Source organism: Mauremys mutica, chromosome 5 (assembly GCF_020497125.1).
Source record: "Mauremys mutica isolate MM-2020 ecotype Southern chromosome 5, ASM2049712v1, whole genome shotgun sequence".
Taxonomy (NCBI): domain Eukaryota; kingdom Metazoa; phylum Chordata; order Testudines; family Geoemydidae; genus Mauremys; species Mauremys mutica.
In genome coordinates, this window is record NC_059076.1 from 48,462,945 (window position 1) to 48,480,329 (window position 17,385).

The 17,385-nt window shown below is 42.9% G+C and overlaps 1 protein-coding gene across 6 annotated transcripts in view; it reads left to right on the plus strand.

Moving 5' to 3' along the window:
* Window positions 1-2,512: 2,512 nt before the first annotated feature.
* Window positions 2,513-17,385, plus strand: part of INTU (inturned planar cell polarity protein) — a 96,433-nt gene continuing 81,560 nt past the window's right edge. For 4 of the 6 annotated variants that reach the window (XM_045019349.1, XM_045019352.1, XM_045019351.1 and 1 more), the window contains exons 1-2: window positions 9,611-9,789; window positions 14,468-15,060. In XM_045019349.1, coding sequence (XP_044875284.1) covers window positions 9,665-9,789; window positions 14,468-15,060 — 718 coding nt within the window. In that variant the 5' untranslated portion in view covers window positions 9,611-9,664. Of the gene's footprint in view, window positions 2,954-9,610; window positions 9,790-14,467; window positions 15,061-17,385 lie in introns of those variants that run through there. The other 2 variants (XM_045019350.1, XM_045019353.1) reach the window with 1 other exon arrangement.

The following is a 17,385-nucleotide window of genomic DNA, read 5'->3' on the forward strand; positions in this document are numbered from 1 at the left end:
AGCAAACGCTAGTACCAGAACTAGGTTTTACATTGTCCTAACTAAATTGGGAAAATACACAGCCTTCTGAGTCCAAAATGACTGTAACGCCTATGTTTCCGTAAAGCATAAAAAATTGAAGGGAACAAAATAATACAAAACTTATACTGCTTTTTGTGTGTTGCTATTATGCAGTATTGTTCTCATACCTCCACTTTGCAAGGCCAGTAGGAATGTAGGGAGGGCAGACTGGAGGCAAGGCCAGATAAACTGCTGAAGCTGAGAATCCAAAAGATATCCTATTCTAAACTTTTCAGATCCTATCTTGGCTTATGAAGGGACTATTCCCTCAGCGCTCCTCAGAGCTCATGCATACAAGGCAGCACGGCTGGCTCCTGCTGCCATTGGCAACTGAGTGCTGGTTGTGCTCTGTGACTCCTCCAAGGAGAGTAACAAAATGTTTTAGGATTAGTTAATGCTGCTCTGAGCAGTATTAGCTAATCTCTGGTTTTTCTGTCCATTGTAATCCACATAGGAGATGGAATGTACCACTTAGAACAGCTATTTCCCAACTCCTCCCTACGCTCTCTTTCTGAACAGCCCCTTGGCTGTGGCAAATATTTTGTAAGGATACTGAAGCAGCTACATGAAAGAGGGGAACAAAACTCATGACCTTTCTTTTTCGCCTTGATGCACACCTAGTGCTGGGGGCACCATAGTGCAACCAGGTGTGCTACACCTTAAAGTGGGTGAGTCTTAGTAAGATGAGGATGTGACCAGTGCTCTGCCCTGTACACCTTCCAAAGCCAGTGCGGTGGGGAGTGCAAGATCCTCCTCTAAGCATCCTCAGCTAAGTGGCCCTAGAAGTTAGTACCATACATTCATAATGCCTCCAGCAACTGCTATTTGGGCACCACACTTCTGCATAAGCCTCCACCTCACTAGCAATACAGACCTGGCTTTAAAGATCACAATAAAGCCTTCGTGGGCATGAAGATGAAAGATATGTATACAAAAATATCTAATAACATACTTTGTAATAGTAGAATTGTGAGGAGACTGTTTCTCTGTCAGAATTTCTGACCCTTACCAGAGAAAGAAGTTAGGCACTCAGACATTAGAGACATCTCATTCAGAATTAATATGACATTAACTCTAACCACCTAGCAATAGTGATTCTGCATTCATCACTTCCAGGCTGGACTATTGCTACTCAATCAGTCTGGAGCTGAAAACAAGACTCCAAGAAAGGTGCAGCTTTTCCACTCCATGGTGGCCTTCTTCCCAAGCAGTCATGTTGAAGAGAGCAGAGCAGCTAACATCAGTTCTCCACAACTTTCACCTAGTTCCTGTTCATTATCAGATCTGTTTTGTGGTAGTGGTCCAGATCTTTAAGGACTTTATTGGACTGTCTTAGGAACCACTCCTTTTTCATTGCTGTGCTGTATTTACTATGATTATCTTGCATACTATGGCTGAGAGAGACTAGGGAGACAATAGCAAGGATCTTATCAGCTCACAGTCCCAAACTGTGGGACTACCTATCACTGGAAATCGGGAACCCAAGTCTTGTTAAGTTCTGGAAATGATGCACAACTCATCTCCTCATGAAGGCATTTCACAAAGAATTAAGCAGAAGAAAAACCTGGCTTCCATCATATGAAAGACTATAATTTATAAATAGTAAATGAGAATGGCAGAGGATATGGTACTCAAACCAGATTTACACCATTTACTTAAATGGAGCTGTGTTTGATGTAAAGGAAGCATTGCCTCCTGTGATTCAATAACCATTTAAAAGCAACTAGATTCTTTGATGAGGAGTGTTCAGTTTTTTATTTGTTTGTTTGTTTTTGTATTCACAACACACCGAACAACACCCTAGGTTGGATGAGATTCTGTATGTTCTATTATTTTTCATTTTTCATATACATTTGTAATAACGAAAAATAAAACTGGCAGATGCAAGAGTATTCACTATTGCAACTGCTAGTAAAATATGTCAAAAAAAGATTTTCTGACATTGCAGGAGCCCTGGCTGAGTGGAAGTTGTTACCTGAAGGATCTAGAGCTGCCAGTAAATAATTGTTTTACTTTATACAAAACTTGAGTTCATTTCCATATCTATTTTTTGTGGTGGAGGGATAGACTGACAGCAACATCATACCATATTAACAGCATTCTTAAGTTCCTTACTACAGTACAAGGCAGGCCAGCTGACAACAGACCGTGAAGCAGTTCATAATTTCAGTTCCGTTTACATTCACAGGATTCAGAAGATAAGAGATCATTAGTTCCTTAGAACCAGAAAAGTTAGTACCTGTTTTTTCATGGAACAAATAGTTGATTCCAGGCCAGCCGTTTGGGACTTCCACCCCCAAAGTTACCTTTATCCCTAGCAGACGATGCGTGGAGGACTTTAGGACCAGGGGAAGTCCGGGAGGAAGCAGGAGAGTTGAACAGCTCCCACCTGCTCGGTTTGAATTGCTTTCAAAGTTTCATCTGCAGATTAGAAGTTTGCCTTGGAGGTTGGAGCAGTAGCAAGCGATTCTCTCCTTCTTCGGGTAGACACTCAGGAAAGCGCTTGAGTGAGGGCTGGTATCTGCAGGCGTCGGCTTTTGGAGGAAGGAAGAGATTCTCCTGCTCTCTGGAGGCAGAAACTGTTCGATTCATGTTTTCTTTGGATCACAGAAGAATTGCTCTGAGGGCACATTCAATCCTTCCTCTCCACTTCTCCTGAAATGACAAGCTTGCTCATTGCTCTGAAATAGCTAACCCACCCCGGTGTAGTCACGCAGCTGATCTCTAGAACTTGGGGAGAGGGGCTTGCGTGAAACCTGGCGAGCAGTTCTGTGTCTGCAATGAAGTGGCCTCTCCTGTGCAGCATGTTCAGCGTTGGCAGGTACAGCATCCCGAGACCTGTCACCAGGAATCTGGAGGATCTGGACTCAGTGCAAAGTATCCTACTGCACAGGTTAGTGTGAGGGGGAGGGGAGCTGAAAGGCAAGAGAGGGAGCTCACAAACCTTCCCTTTCCTACCAGGCGCTCAGTTCAGACTGGTGAAGAACTGTTTTAGATTTTTTTTTTTAATGTAACTGAAAGGCATTGGCAATTCTTGTTTTACACTTCTTTCTAGCTGCTTCCTCTGGGACAGGAGCAGTCGGATCTGAAGTCCCCTCTGATCCCCGCACTCCTGTAATTCCACTAATATGCTACGGTAAACCCCTTCTCTCTAGGCACCCCAGAAAGGGGTGTATTGTTAAACTTAAAAAACAAACAAACATATAAACAAAAACCTGGAAGGGCTAAGAACTAGTGTGACACCTTCAGCCACTGAGCAATGAGCTTCCGTTATAGAGAAAGGTAAATAAAGAGATCATCTCTCACTGTGCTTGTTGCTTTGTTTATAGACCCTGCTCCTGTGCTTGACACGCTTTGGCTGTGCTGTAACAGACACATGATACTTACAAGAGGCAGCAGTTCAGTGCAGTAACTACTACCGCTCTCAGAACAAGTTAAAAATTAAAACTGGGAGACGCAGTTATTAACTTTCCGCTTTCTCCAGGAGGGTGATTAGTGGAGAGTCTTTTGTTGTTCAGACAGGAAATGAGAATGTGCTGTTTCCCCTTTTTTCTGTTATTCAGTCGAGGATGGGGAAATGTTTAATGTCTGACATACAAAAGAAGCATGCTCAATAAAAAAACCCAAACTTTCAAGGCATTAAAGGAGATGTACGATTCGGAGGCATGGGGGTAAAATGGATTGGATGGAGAGAATATTGAGCCGGGGCTGTTTGTGTCGGGTAACCAAGAGGATGGGAAGAATTTTTACCTCTTTAATGCTAAGACTAAATAAAAGGGCTGGCTGATTTTAGAATAATTAATAATTCTCTTGTTTAACTCCCTGTTTTAAGTGTACTGGCATTTCCTGTAGTTGCCACATAGAGAGGGAAGGAACGCTGTATTGATACTTTGTAAGGGCACTAAAAATCTAAGCAATACAATATGAGGAGTTTCAGGGCAATATACAGGCTTACACTTAATAGAAATGTGGGGGAGAGGGGGACAAAAGGAACCACTTACATGATCATCTTGAATTTTTCTGCTTTTAAAGCACAAAGCTATGCCAGATGGGAAATCGTCTGCACCTTTGAGAGTGCAAGAGGAACGCTGAAAAAAATTGCTTCTTTTCCCCCCTTCGCCGCCCTCACCATCCCTAACATGCAATTTTCCACAGTTTTCCCCAAAGAAGCGCTCACAATGAGACCTTATCAAAGGGGCTAGTAAAGAAAGGATGCTAAAAGGGATCCCAAAGACAATTTCCCAGCACTAACTAGAAAAGGCTCATGACTAAACCACACGTTACAATACGAAAATGATTCTATTGAGCAGTATTTAATAAAAGCTCATAAGTAGCTGTGTCTAACAGAGCATCTGTTTCTCAAAACGCACTTTCTGCTAAATGATTTTATTTACTATTGCAAATGAAATGCTGCAATCTGTCATGTCAGTGCCAGCTCCAAATAGATATAGCTACTGAAAATGAAACTTAATTATTAACACAGCTGCAACTGAAAAAAGTTTAAAATCAGTATCTACAAAATTGTAGTCCTATGAAAATAGAGACAAATGCTACCCTGGAAATAAGTAGATAGGGAATTCTGGAATAGACCTTCCCTCATATCGCATTGTGAAGCAACTTTTATCTGAATTACAGATAAATGTTCCCATATGTGACTGGGGACCCACTGAAATCTGAACAGTATGGATGCATTTGTCAGTGACTGTAAAGCTAAGTGGGTGTTGTGGGTTTCTTTAAGTCACAGAAGCAAAATGTTGCCCAGTAGTATTTCTTATTTTAATTTACTTTCCATGCACTGGAGTACTATTTGTACTTACATTTGCATTTTGACTGACTGCAAAGAATCACTGTATTCTTTAAAAAGAACAGGAGTACTTGTGGCACCTTAAAGACTAGCAACCCTGGCTGGCCCAAATACAGGAGGTGCAAAGGTGGCATGAAGTCACCATGCTATCACTTTCAGTCCTGCATGGAGGGGAATTCAGCCACATACAAGACCCAGGGCTATATCTTGTCTACACTAGGCAAAGAAATCATGCTGGCATCTTTCTAGCAAATTATGTTTAATCATGGTTCCTAGGTAAGGTGTTAAGATTGGGCCTATTGACACAACAAGACCAGACTGTGCTATAAGAGAGTGAGGGCACTTCCATATTTATAAAAGCAAAACAACCATTCTTTATCCTTCTACCACAAAAGAGAACACATTTTCTCCAAATGCCAGACCTTCCTTTTGCAACTTCCCATTGGAAAAGCCAATTACCAGTGAATAACAGTGGAGAAAATAATACTCAAAAGCAATAGTTTAATTTTCAATTTAGTCAATAACTATCTCTATTTTCATTTATATAAAGTAATGAATTAACCAGTTGTCTAATAGGAGATAGTGCCAATGATAGCCTGTGGCAGAACTCTTGGCATCTGTTTGTTAATGCAGGAAAGATCGGAGAGAAGGTTCACTAGACTTCTAAGTCAAGAGTACCAGTCCAGCTAATCATGTTAAATATAAAGGGTCTTCCATATGAATGATTATTTCAAAGCTGCTTATAATTTTTCTGTATAGGGAATGGTGTCAGGGTTTTCCCTTCTACAGAGATCTTATGGGAAATTCTGTCTCTATTCAAATAACATCCTGCTGGGAGAGACAGTGCCTTTGCTTGGTTGTTTCCACACCAGCAAAAATCATAAATGTTTCAGAAAACATACTTGGGAGATTTGCCACTACTGCTTTCAGTAAACCGATGTTCTATGGTGCTTTGCTCCCTAATACGGTTATCCTTGAAAACAGCAGTACATGGGCTTTTCTTCTTTTGGGGAGGGAAGTCTGTACTTCTCACTTATTGAACTAACTGGAAACAATTAACCAACCCTTGAACCCAGTGAAATTTAACATAACAGTCTATGCCAGATGGTCCCATCACTTCTCAACAGAGACATTTTCATGTGCTGCATTAAAGGTGCTAGCAAATATAAATGGAATTAAGCAGGGAGGGATTGAATATCTCACCTCCAACTCTTTATTAAAATCCTGATTTATTGTGTAATATTCCATTTAGAAAATCACCAGACATTGGGTAATTTGGAGGAGTTCATGTTTCTCCTGTTTATCCAAAATGTTTTGTTTTGAGGAGGAGAATTGCTTGAGAAGTTGCCTTCTTTTATCTTGCCTTTATGCCATGCCTTAAAATTACCATGTGCTAATCTAAAATAGAAGTCATAGGTCTGAATTTGTTTAAGAATTCTCCACCATTAAGACTGGTACACTTTGAGTGAAATTTTTATGTCACCTAAGATAGGAAAAGCTTGAACCCTGCCTATTATTTCCTATCCTGAAGCTGAACTGAACAGTTAGGGAGTTTTTTGTACTACTACATGTTTTCTTAATTTTCTCTTATTTTCTTCCATAAGAAGAGCATATATACATGTATCCTTCCCTATATGTGGATGGAGTTGTATGACTAAGCCTGTATACTTGCATTCATAGATGACAGGCTTTTACTTTTTAGGAGCAAAAGCACAAGTCTTGCCTAGAGCCTACTTCTAGTCCAGGGGTCCCCAACGCGGTGCCCACGGGTGCCATGGCGCCATCTAAATGCGCCCGTGTCCTGGCCGGCGGTCGAGCATCTGCCGAAATGCCGCCAATATTCGGCAGCATTTCGGCGGCGACGCTTCTCGATGACACCGCTTGCCACTGACAAGCGACGTCATCGAGAGGCATTGCTGCTGAAATGCTGCTGAATTTTGGCGGCATTTCGGTGGATGCTCGACCGCCGCCACGGTTCTTCTTCGTCTGGCGCCTGCCAGACGAAAAGGTTGGGGACCACTGTTCTAGTCTGAGATTTCTGTAACAGTTCCAGTTGAAAAGTTAGTTGTGTAGCTAAGAAGGATATGTGTCCAAAGCACTCCTTTGTCTGTTAATTCACTTGGAATCCTCTGTTCACTAGTTAACATTTTCTGTGAGACTGTCTCAAGTACAGAAGTTTCACACTAGAATCTTACACCTACTGCAACAAGCTCCAGCAGTGTAACGTCTAGATCTTCAGAACATAGATCAATTCCACACTTTTAGAAATGTTCCAACAAGTATATTCCATCCCATTCTGTATGCACCCTAACATCTTGTTGTGGTTATTGACTGCAGCTGCGCATCCAGCATAGGTTTTCATTGAACTGTTTACTGTGACACCCAGTTTTTGTTGGATACCTTAATTTTTTACTCGGATGTGTATTATTCTGCATTATTTGACACTGAATTTCATTTACCAATGTGTTGCTCATTTAGGTCTCTGAAGTTCTTCACTCCTCTGTGGTTCAGACTAACCTAAATAACTTTGTGTCATCTGCAAACTTGCTACTTCACTAATCACTCGCCTTTCAGATCATTTAATAAATGTATGAAACCTTGAGGCACTCTGCTGTTAACCTTTTTTGCCAAGGTGAAAACTGTCCATTTAATCCCACGCTTTCTGTCTCCAAGCCAGTTTTTGATATATGATATTTTTGCTTCTCACCCAGGGCCTACTTAGCTTCTTTAGGAGCCTCTTGTGCAGGACCTTGTCAAAGGCCTTTTGGAATTCTCAATAAATTGTCAACTGGTTCTCCTTTATTCACTACTATATTGATATGTTTAGAGAATTTTAGGAGATTACAGAAACTCAGCCAGATAACATGTTAAAACTACAACTTGCCTTGTCTGCACTGGAATTTCAACAATTAGCTAACATGTTAAAAACACCTTCCTCCCCCTCAGGCATTTTCTGGACTGGGATTTAAAGTTGTGATATTAACATGTTGACTTTCACTGTCTAACTAGCACATTTTAAGTATAGTGTAATGGCACACTGCTTTTAACGTGTGCTAAATCAGTCAGTTCATAGCCTAGGATTTCCCAAGGCTTCAACTCAGCCAGTTTAGCAGGTTAAAGGCAGTAGTTTTGTCTACACATCTTAAATTCTAGGCTAGATAAGTCCATAATGAAAAACAACCATGAACCAGCCAAAGCCTCTGGCAAAGGTTAAAGTGCTGTTGTGGCAACTAATCAATAAGCTTTAACCTTGTAGTTGTAGACCTGAACCATGTTTACAGCTAACCATACCAGTAATCAGAGGGGTAGCCAAGTTAGTCTGTATCCACAAAAACAATGAAGAGTCCGGTGGCACCTTAAAGACTAACAGATTTATTTGGGCATAAGCTTTCGTGGGTAAAAAAACCCATTTCTTCAGATGCCACATCTGAAGATGTGGGTTTTTTACCCATGAGAGCTTATGCCCAAATAAATCTGTTAGTCTTTAAAGTGCCACTGGACTCCCCACACCAGTAATGTGTTACAAACACAAATCAAAGCTGTAGTGTGGAAGGACTTTAAAATACATTATTAACTAGTAATTGCATTAGATTTGAATTGAAAAGAATTTCAGGATTTTAACTTCTGCTTTTTTTTATTACTGGAACAAGATCTATGGTTTGGGAAAAGTTTAGAGTTCCTTAAAAAATTAGCTGGATTCCAAAATGTTTGAAAATTGTTACAGGCCACATGAACTTCCCAAAGTGACCTTCTTCGTTTTGTTTGTTCGTTTTGAAAACTATAATTTCACATGAAGCAGTTAGTAAAATTAAAGATGATTCCATGGAAACATTTACTTCTGTTGAGTCAATCATACTGATGGATTATGTGCCTTCTAGCAATAAGCAAGCCATCAGTTTATCCCAAATAATGGTTGTATTTGAACACATGCTTGCTTTCAGGATAGCATGTGTAAGGGGAAATAAGACCAGAAGTTTATGTTCAGTTTCTATTTTACCTTAGTTCCGTTCTGAGGAAGGGAGTGGGGCCTGGTGGATAGAAAGTGAGCAGAGACTCAAAACACGTAGGTTCTCTCCTTGGCTGGGTCACCAGGTCTGCTGGGTGACTTTAGGAAAATCACTCTACCTCACCGTACCTCAGTTTCCCTACCAGTAAAGTGGGGATGACAATACTGACTCCTTTAGGAGAGCGAATGATGAAAAGCCTTGAATAAGAGTAGAGCTGCTTATTATGGTGTGAAATACGCCTAAGCCCTGAGTCTTTCCACGGCTGGTGCCAGGGTCTATCCCACGCTTTTCTGCCTGACCCCTCGCAAAAGAAGGCGCAGTCCGCTGTTCAGGCTGAGACGTGGGATGGGAATCGGTCCCCTCGCCCGGGCATGCGGCCACAGGCGCCGTGTCTGTTGCTCTGGCCCCGGCTGCCCTTGTCTCTACTGACCGCACCGCGGCTGGCGGGAGCGCTCGGGGGCTGAGGCCGGGCCAGAGCCCGCGCCTAGCGGGGAGGCCCCGGCACTGTTCCGCCGGCCCGGACCCTGTGCCGCGTGGGGGGGGGCGGCTCAGACAGGGGGGAGCCCGAGCCCGACGGCGCTACCCGGTCGCTGCTGCAGCAGCAGGAGCTGCCTCGCCCCCACCGGCCGATCTCGCTCAACAGGGCTTCTCCCGTCTCCATGGCACCCGGCCGGCGGCACCAATAGAAGGGCGAGACAGGCATCACATGTCGCCCTCGCGCTTCCGCGTGTTGGTGTCATGGCGGCTGGGGGCTGCTGGGCTCCGTAGTGGTGGGGTGACCCCCCCCCCCGGCATGGAAGAGCCGCTGTCGCTCGAGATGCCCCGGGAGCCGGCGCCGCGGCAGGAGGAAGCAGCTGCGGGCGGCGACGAAAGCAGCGAGACCGGCTCCTGCTCTGCATCGTTCTCCGGGGGCTCTGAGTAAGGGCGCCCCCACCCCGTGAGTCTGGGGCAGAGAGTGGCCGTGTTTTCTGGCCCTCGCTAGCGGGAGGGAAGGACTCAGTTCTGGCCAGGGTGCTCGGCTCTGTCCCCTGGGGTCAGGCGCTGCAGCCTTCGCTCCCAGGCTGGCTGGCTTCCAGGGCCCCAGGTGTGAGAGCGCACCTCGGCATCCCGAGGCTCCTGCCACCCAGCTCCATTCAGAAGAGCTTGGATTTCATGCTCCCCTTTTCCACTCTTCAGTTGTGAGAACTCGAGCAAACAGCTTCACGCTCTGTGCCTCTGTTTCCCCACCATAAAAAGGGGGTAGGAAGGGCTCCCTGCACTGCAGAAGGTGCTTTGAGATTCTTGGGTGGAAGGTACTGTAAAGGGGGAAATGGCCTCACTTAGCCCTTATATTTGAATCAATATAGGGAGGTTCAGTTAATCAATTTTGTTAGTCTTATTAATCGTTTAAATAGCTCCCAGAAGGGGACTTGGCTGTTTAAAAGTAATGTTTGTAACAGTTTATCACTAATAAAATAACTATTCATGCATAAATATGTATGTGCCAAGTATTATGCATTTCTGCAGATTGTGGCAGCTGGGATCTGAAAACCTAAAGTTAAGCTCTTAAATCCGTATTTAGATACCTAGATAAGTGGTGTGATTTGCTCTTAGGAGCTTCTGTTGATTTCAAATGGCTACAGCTTTTGTTGTTTTAGGGTTACACTAAAACATAAACCAAGTTGATTTCCCCACTTCCCCAAGTTCTGGGTGGAAAACTGTTTTGTTCTGTTTGTTTCCAGAACATTGTTCATTTTGTGCTGGTTGTAGGCTAAAGCCTCCCCTACACTTAAAATTTAGGTTGACATAGATACATCACAGATATGTGAAAAATCCACACGCCTGAACTCTGTAGCTATGCTGGCCTAACCCCAGTGTACATGCAGCTTTGAGGAGCCACCTCACAATGTCCCACACTGATAATACAATCAATACAAGTGCTTCTGGTGAGGATGCACGCCACGAGCACAAGGAGCCAAGTGTGCGCACACACAAGCGATTTAATAACTGTGATGGCTGTATGCTGACATAAGCTAGGTCAACATAAATTTGTAGTGTAGACACGGACCAAGTCTACCTTGTGGTGCCAGAGCTGTGCCAGTACAGTTCCATAGTGTAAATGTGGCTTGAGTTTTCTGTGGCTCCTTGCTATGTTTGGTGGAATGAGTAAGGGCCTCAGCCCACAGAAGTAGCAAACACCTTGAAACCTCCAGAAACCTGTTACTTCTTTACAGCTAACCTACTGCCTGATCCTTTCCCTGAGATCAGAATCCTGAAATAACCTTGCTACTGTCAGGGGCGGCTCTAGGAATTTGGCCGCCCCAAGCACGGCGGCACGCCGCGGGGGGCGCGCTGGCAGTCGCCAGTCCCGCGGCTCCGGGAGACCTCTTGCAGACATGCCTGCGGAGGGTCTGCTGGTCCCGCGGCTCCGGTGGAGCATCCGCAGTAATGCCTGCGGGAGGTCCACCCGACCCGCAGGACCAGCGGACCCTCTGCAGTCATGCCTGTGGGAGGTCCGCTGGTCCCGTGGCTCCGGTGGACCTCCCGCAGGCATGACTGCGGAAGGTCCGCCGGAGCCGCCTACCGCCCTCCCGGCAAAATGCCGCCCCAAGCGCGCGCTTGGCGCGCTGGGGTCTGGAGCCGGCCCTGGCTACTGTTGTCTAATGTTGCTACTATTGTCTAACCTTCCTTTTGATTATACTACTTCAGCCTCTGTTGGAGTGACTATTTTAGCTTAAGGCTGGAGTAGCAGCCTCAGAATAGCTCTGCTACTACAGTAAGGTCTAGAAGAGTGCGTAGGAATTCTTCTCTTCCAGAAACACCAGTAAGATTCACAGTTAACACTCTCTAATGAGATGCACAGAAGCAGTGTATGCTTCTGAAGGCAAATCCTGTTCCCTGCAGATGACCATCTTGTAACTAAGGGCAGGTCTAAGCTTAAAATGCGCACAGCTTCACTGATGCAGTTATGCCCCTGTAGCACTTTAGTGGAGATGCTCTAAGCCAGTGGTGCACAATCTGCGGCCCTCACACAGCCCACCGCTGCTCTAAGCCAACGGGAGCGAGATTCTCCCATCAGCTTAGTTAATCCACCTCCGGAAGAGGCTGAACCATTGCCTCAGAGTTTGCCACTGAGCTGTGAGCTCTGGCTTCCAATCAGCTTGGAAACACTGAGTCTTTTTCAAGCTGGAGTTCTTGGGGCTTCCAGGCAGGGGTGAAAGTAATTTACAGGATTTACTGGTACTGCTGGAGTCCCGAGGGGGCGTGGCCTCAACCGGAAGAGGCGTGGCCTTGGCACGATGTACTGGCTCTTGCCGGTACGCCATACTGGATCATACTGGCTTACTTTCATCTCTTCTTCCAGGCTTCCTGCTGCAGAGCCAGGGCTCCCCAGCTCTTCAGCATAGATCCTAAAAGCCCTGGGTGTGGTCTCAGCAGCCCACTAGGCAAGCTGGCAGAAACCAGGCAGGGTTCTTATGAAACAGGCAGGGTTTCGTCAGAAGTTTGTCAAAAACAACATATTTTCCCCAAAACATTTCAACAAATTGGCATTTTCTGCCAAAAACCTGTTTCAGCAGAAAATTCCATACCAGCTGTAGTTGCCATGTTTTGGATGTGATTCATATGCACTAAAAACCTATGGGACCTCTTTTCTCCTTTCCCCATTTGTCATTGTGTGGTTAAAATTCTATTAAAAACTTAATCCTTTAGTACAGATTTATTTTTATTTAGAAAGTAACAAATGTGTGTGAGGTTAGACAATTATTGAAAATATTTCTATAATACTCTAATAATTTTAGATTTGGTTTCAGCAGAGGGAGAGGAGAACAACTAGTGAAGATAAACTTAGTTTTTGCACAGTATCATGTGGTCTAATTGTTGGAGGTTGAAGTACTTCACTGTGTTCCATAGATGACCTATGTTCTTAATTTGTAATTTTTAAAAGCAGTCATATTTCTATCTGCCTTTTGCTTTTGAAGCTTTTTGTTTGTAAGATCAGAACACAGCTTATACATCCTTCCATTCTAGTACATCTTTATTCACATTTTTACCAAGAAACCTGCACGGATGTTTTGTAGCTGACTCTGAAAGCACAGCAATGCTAGTTGGATGTAATTGATAGGTTTCAAAGAGTAAATCTATATGAAAACTGATATCCTGCTCTAATCAGTATATTGTCCCAACTACTTAAGTGTCAGAATCCCTACTAATGAACCAAGGTCATTCCTGCTCATGCCTGCTTCTCTAACACATTTCATGTCTTGAGGCCGTATTGTATTGAGGGGGAGGAAGAATGACTTCCGATGTTCAACGTAAACAGTTTCTTTCAAATCTTTACCCAGGAAGAGCTTTAGTGGATGGGTGAGGCTGTATAGGTATTGTGGCCTCACTATCTTGTAGATCCATGGGGAAGGAAACTCCCAGGCCTGCACAAATTTGATCCCTCTATGCTGGTGCTCTGCTTGCTCCTCCCTCCCCAGCTGCAGTACTCCTGTGGAAGCTGGAGGATGGATAATGGGCATGAGGATGGGAGAGACATAGAGACTCATTTAATTTTCCCCCAAGCAGCATGAACTTGTGTGCAGATGTTTGTCTGCAGATGGAGAATGCTGTGCAGAATGACTCCTTTTGCCACCAAGTTATTTATAGTATCTTAGCAATTAGGAGTCCCGGTGTGGACTAGGGCCACATTAGGGTAGGTGCTGTACAAACACAGAAAAAATATATTCCCTGATTCCAAGATGTTACAATCTAAGTAACCAAAACTGTGGATCTCCCTCAGAAGGGCTCTCATGGGGCCTCAGGAAGGAAAAACAATATCATGGAATTCCTTCATAAACATTCCATCAGAAATCTGTCCAGTTGGAGTCACCTCAATTGTCCCTTAAATCTTCAGTTATATAGCTGACTGTATATAATGTGCTTTACTCACCTAAACCCATGGAAACCTATATTACCATAAGAGTACTCTTAATTTAGACTGACTACGGGGAACTAATATTGTACTGTTATCAGTTCTAAATGGAAGCTTATTTTATTGATACTTAAAAATAAACCCAGTTGGGATAGGGAAGGGAGGTGGAAATCTTCCCATAAACAAAGCATTGATAGTCTGTTATCTTTTATTGCTAAAGTACGCTGCTAACTCAGTTTTTATTTGTATGCTGTTCATAAATGCTAACAATACAACTGTTCTTTCGATGGCTTAAGGGAGAAACATGGGAGAGAATGGACAGGATGTCATTCTTGTTTGACTAAAAGAAAACCCCTCACTCTGATAGATAATGGTTACTTATTCAGACATGGCTGTGAAAGGAACGGTTCAATGAAATTGGCTTCTGAATGATGCTTTTGCAATGGATGAATAGTAAGACACTATAAAAAGCTACTTCAGACTCTGGAAGGGCAGTTGTGGTTCTCCCACTGCTTTTTTTTTTTCTTTTCTTTTCTTTCTTTTTCTCCCTGTAAGGATTTTTATATTCAACATGACCTAGAGCACCAAGGCCATAGAATTTCAAGAGGGAGACTTTTTTTCTCACCAGAGTAAACTAATCTAGTTGGTATTACGATCTTCCTTGTCTGCATTAGCATTTAATTGTCTCTGTCTCTCTCTCAGCGACCTTGAGCCTGAATGGTTGGACAGTGTGCAGAAAAATGGGGAATTATTTTATCTAGAACTGAGTGAAGGTGAAGAAGAAACTCTTCTTCAAGACAGCTCTTCGGAGGTGCCTGCAGTGAATCATGTCAGGTTCTGTGAAAATGAAGCTGAGGTTATTCAAGAGGGATCACGAAAAGAAAGGAAGTATGAACCCAGACTGAAAAAAATCACCAAAATTTTAAAAAAGAAAAGCCTTTTACCAAAGCATTCTGGTAAGAAAGGAACTGGTGGTAGTGATGGGCATCCTTCTGGCCCAACCTCCATACTGAAACACCAATCCACTCAGAAGGTGGGAGTCATAGTCCAGCAACGGTACAAAGATGTATGTGTTTATGTAAATCCAAAAAGACTACCCAACGATGGAGCAGGGGAAAAACTCAAGCTTCTGGAGGCATTGGTAGGGATTGTTCATCAGTCTTCATGGAGCAACAAAAGAGCTGAAAAGCAAGGAGAACAAGACAGAAGCAACAAAGGGATCAATGAAGAGAAGCTTGTAGTTCATGGCTTGATCCCAGGCAGCTCAGCCATAAAAACAGGTCAAATCTTGATTGGTAAGTAACCCAATGAACACTGACATGTGCTTGCTCCGATCAAAACTAATGCTAATTTACTCTTCAAATTGCAGCAAAACCTAGACTACCAAGTATTTTCAGTAGACGTAAAGGATAACTTAAATATTTCTGAGATTTTAAGTATATTTGAGCTCATAGTATATATCAGCTAATAACTCTGAGGTTCTACTGTAACTGGAATGTAGTTGAACACAAAACAGCGTATATAACTTATTTTTATTAATCAAAACAACCATGTGTTTTGGATACATAAACTTCTCTTAGCTGTAAATGTGGATCATATTTTGATATCTTATAATAAATTCAGGCCTCAACATATTTGATACTAAATTCGGATTTCATTTTAAACAGGTTTATCTTCTAAAAGAAAAACATTGTAATTGGAATTAAAAAATTGGATTTAAAAAAAATCCCATATTTTTATTTACAAAAAAATCAACTTTTATCCACACTGAGCTATAGGCACATAGACTATTACCAATAAGCAATGAATGTGTTTTTGTGCTCCTGGCATGCTGAGTCGGTTTTCTGTTGGGTCTTGGATCACTGGGGGCAATTAATGCAATTAGGCAGTTGAAGTCTGTAGGAGTACCATGGTTGGAGAGGAGGACAAGGCAAGTGGGACTGCATACACTAGTTTTGACTGGGTTCAAGAGGAGCAGCAAACAAAGGCTCCAAACTGTGTAAAGGGTGAGCCTGAGCTGATTCAGTGTGTGAGGCACTGTGGAACAAAGAACTGATACACTAGTGTATGGGCCTATGAGAATCCCATGCAGATGATAAGTAGTGCCTGTTGAGATTAGCCTGCATGTAGACTTTTTTGGTTTTGTAATACATTTTTCTCTGAAATGTGTTTGTCCTAAATATACTGCGGTTTGTGAAAATTGATTGGTCACTGGTAAACCTGTCATAGTTCCTGGTAGATAGTCCAGCACCTGCAGTTCTACTAAAGTGAGATTTGCTTGGAGAAGCACTGTAACTAGGGTTCCCAATTCGGTTGGATGTATTCTTGGAGCTTTCATCACATAACATAATCTTTACTTAAAGATTAATCTTTTATTCTTGGAGACTTCAGGACATTCCCGGAGAGCTGGCAATCCTAACTGTAACTTGCAAGAAAATTACAGCCCAAATCCCTAGTCTGGAGGGAGAGAGACATGAATTCCTACCCTGAGAATGGTGATGGCTAGAGGCCTGAGATCTGAGTAGGAGTGCCCTCAAGGAGACTACAAAGGGATCAGAGATGCAGTTATCCCTGTGGCAATTTTGGGGTAATCCAATAAGACAATCACTGTATGATCAAAAGTATGAAGCTTTGAAATGTATGTATATGTGTGTATTCTGAAACTAAATTAAAGTATGGGAGGGAAGCATGTTGGGTAAGGGAAGCATGTGGGCAGGGAATGAAAGTCCTAGGCCACCATTTTACAGGGTCTTGGTAGAAACTCTGCAATTACCTTAAATGCTCAAGAGGAAACAATCTGTAAGTATAAAGGTCTACATGGACTGTGAGAACAGATACATGTTGCACAAAACCTCTACCTGTTCATCTGTAAAGGACTGGTGATATTAGCCTTCAAATTGTTCTCTGGAGAGAAAGGAGTGAAGATCTATACTCTGGATGGGATTTTCAAAAACTCTTAAATAATTTAGGAGCACAATTCCCATTTGAAAGTCAAATCACATAAGCACTCTTGAAAATTCCACCTTTGACTCAATAGTGCATATTTTGGATAAGAGTATTAAAGAATATTCCCTTGTTTAAAAAAAAAATGAATAACCCGTCAAGCTGTGCCATAAAATAGGAAAGGGCTAATATATAAATAAGGTTGGAGGGAGACTCGGGGGCTCTGGTTTATATGCATACATTTCATTAACCATCAGTTTGTAACTGCCTACCATCACATTAACAATGTAATACCTTCGCTTGGGACACACTTAAGGTGACCAGACAGCAAGTGTGGAAAAGTGGGACAGGCGGTAAGAGTTATAGGCACCTATATGAGAGACAAACCCTGAATATCAGGACTGTCTATAAAATTGGGACTTCTGGTCACTCTAATCACACAAGTCCTGAGTTAAAGTAGTATTTTCTTCTCTCCTAATTTTTGTCTACAAGAGTAGGCATACAGGCAGATCACTATGACAAGTACCTGGCCTAGGAGATGAGATTAACTCCTCAACTGTTTCTGTTTCCATGGCAGGTATGTCAGTATTGCATTTATCCTTAACAGAGCTAAGGAGGTAAAAGCATGTTAAGAGGGTGTGGAGAAATGAAATCTTTGTTTTGTTTTAAATGGGGAC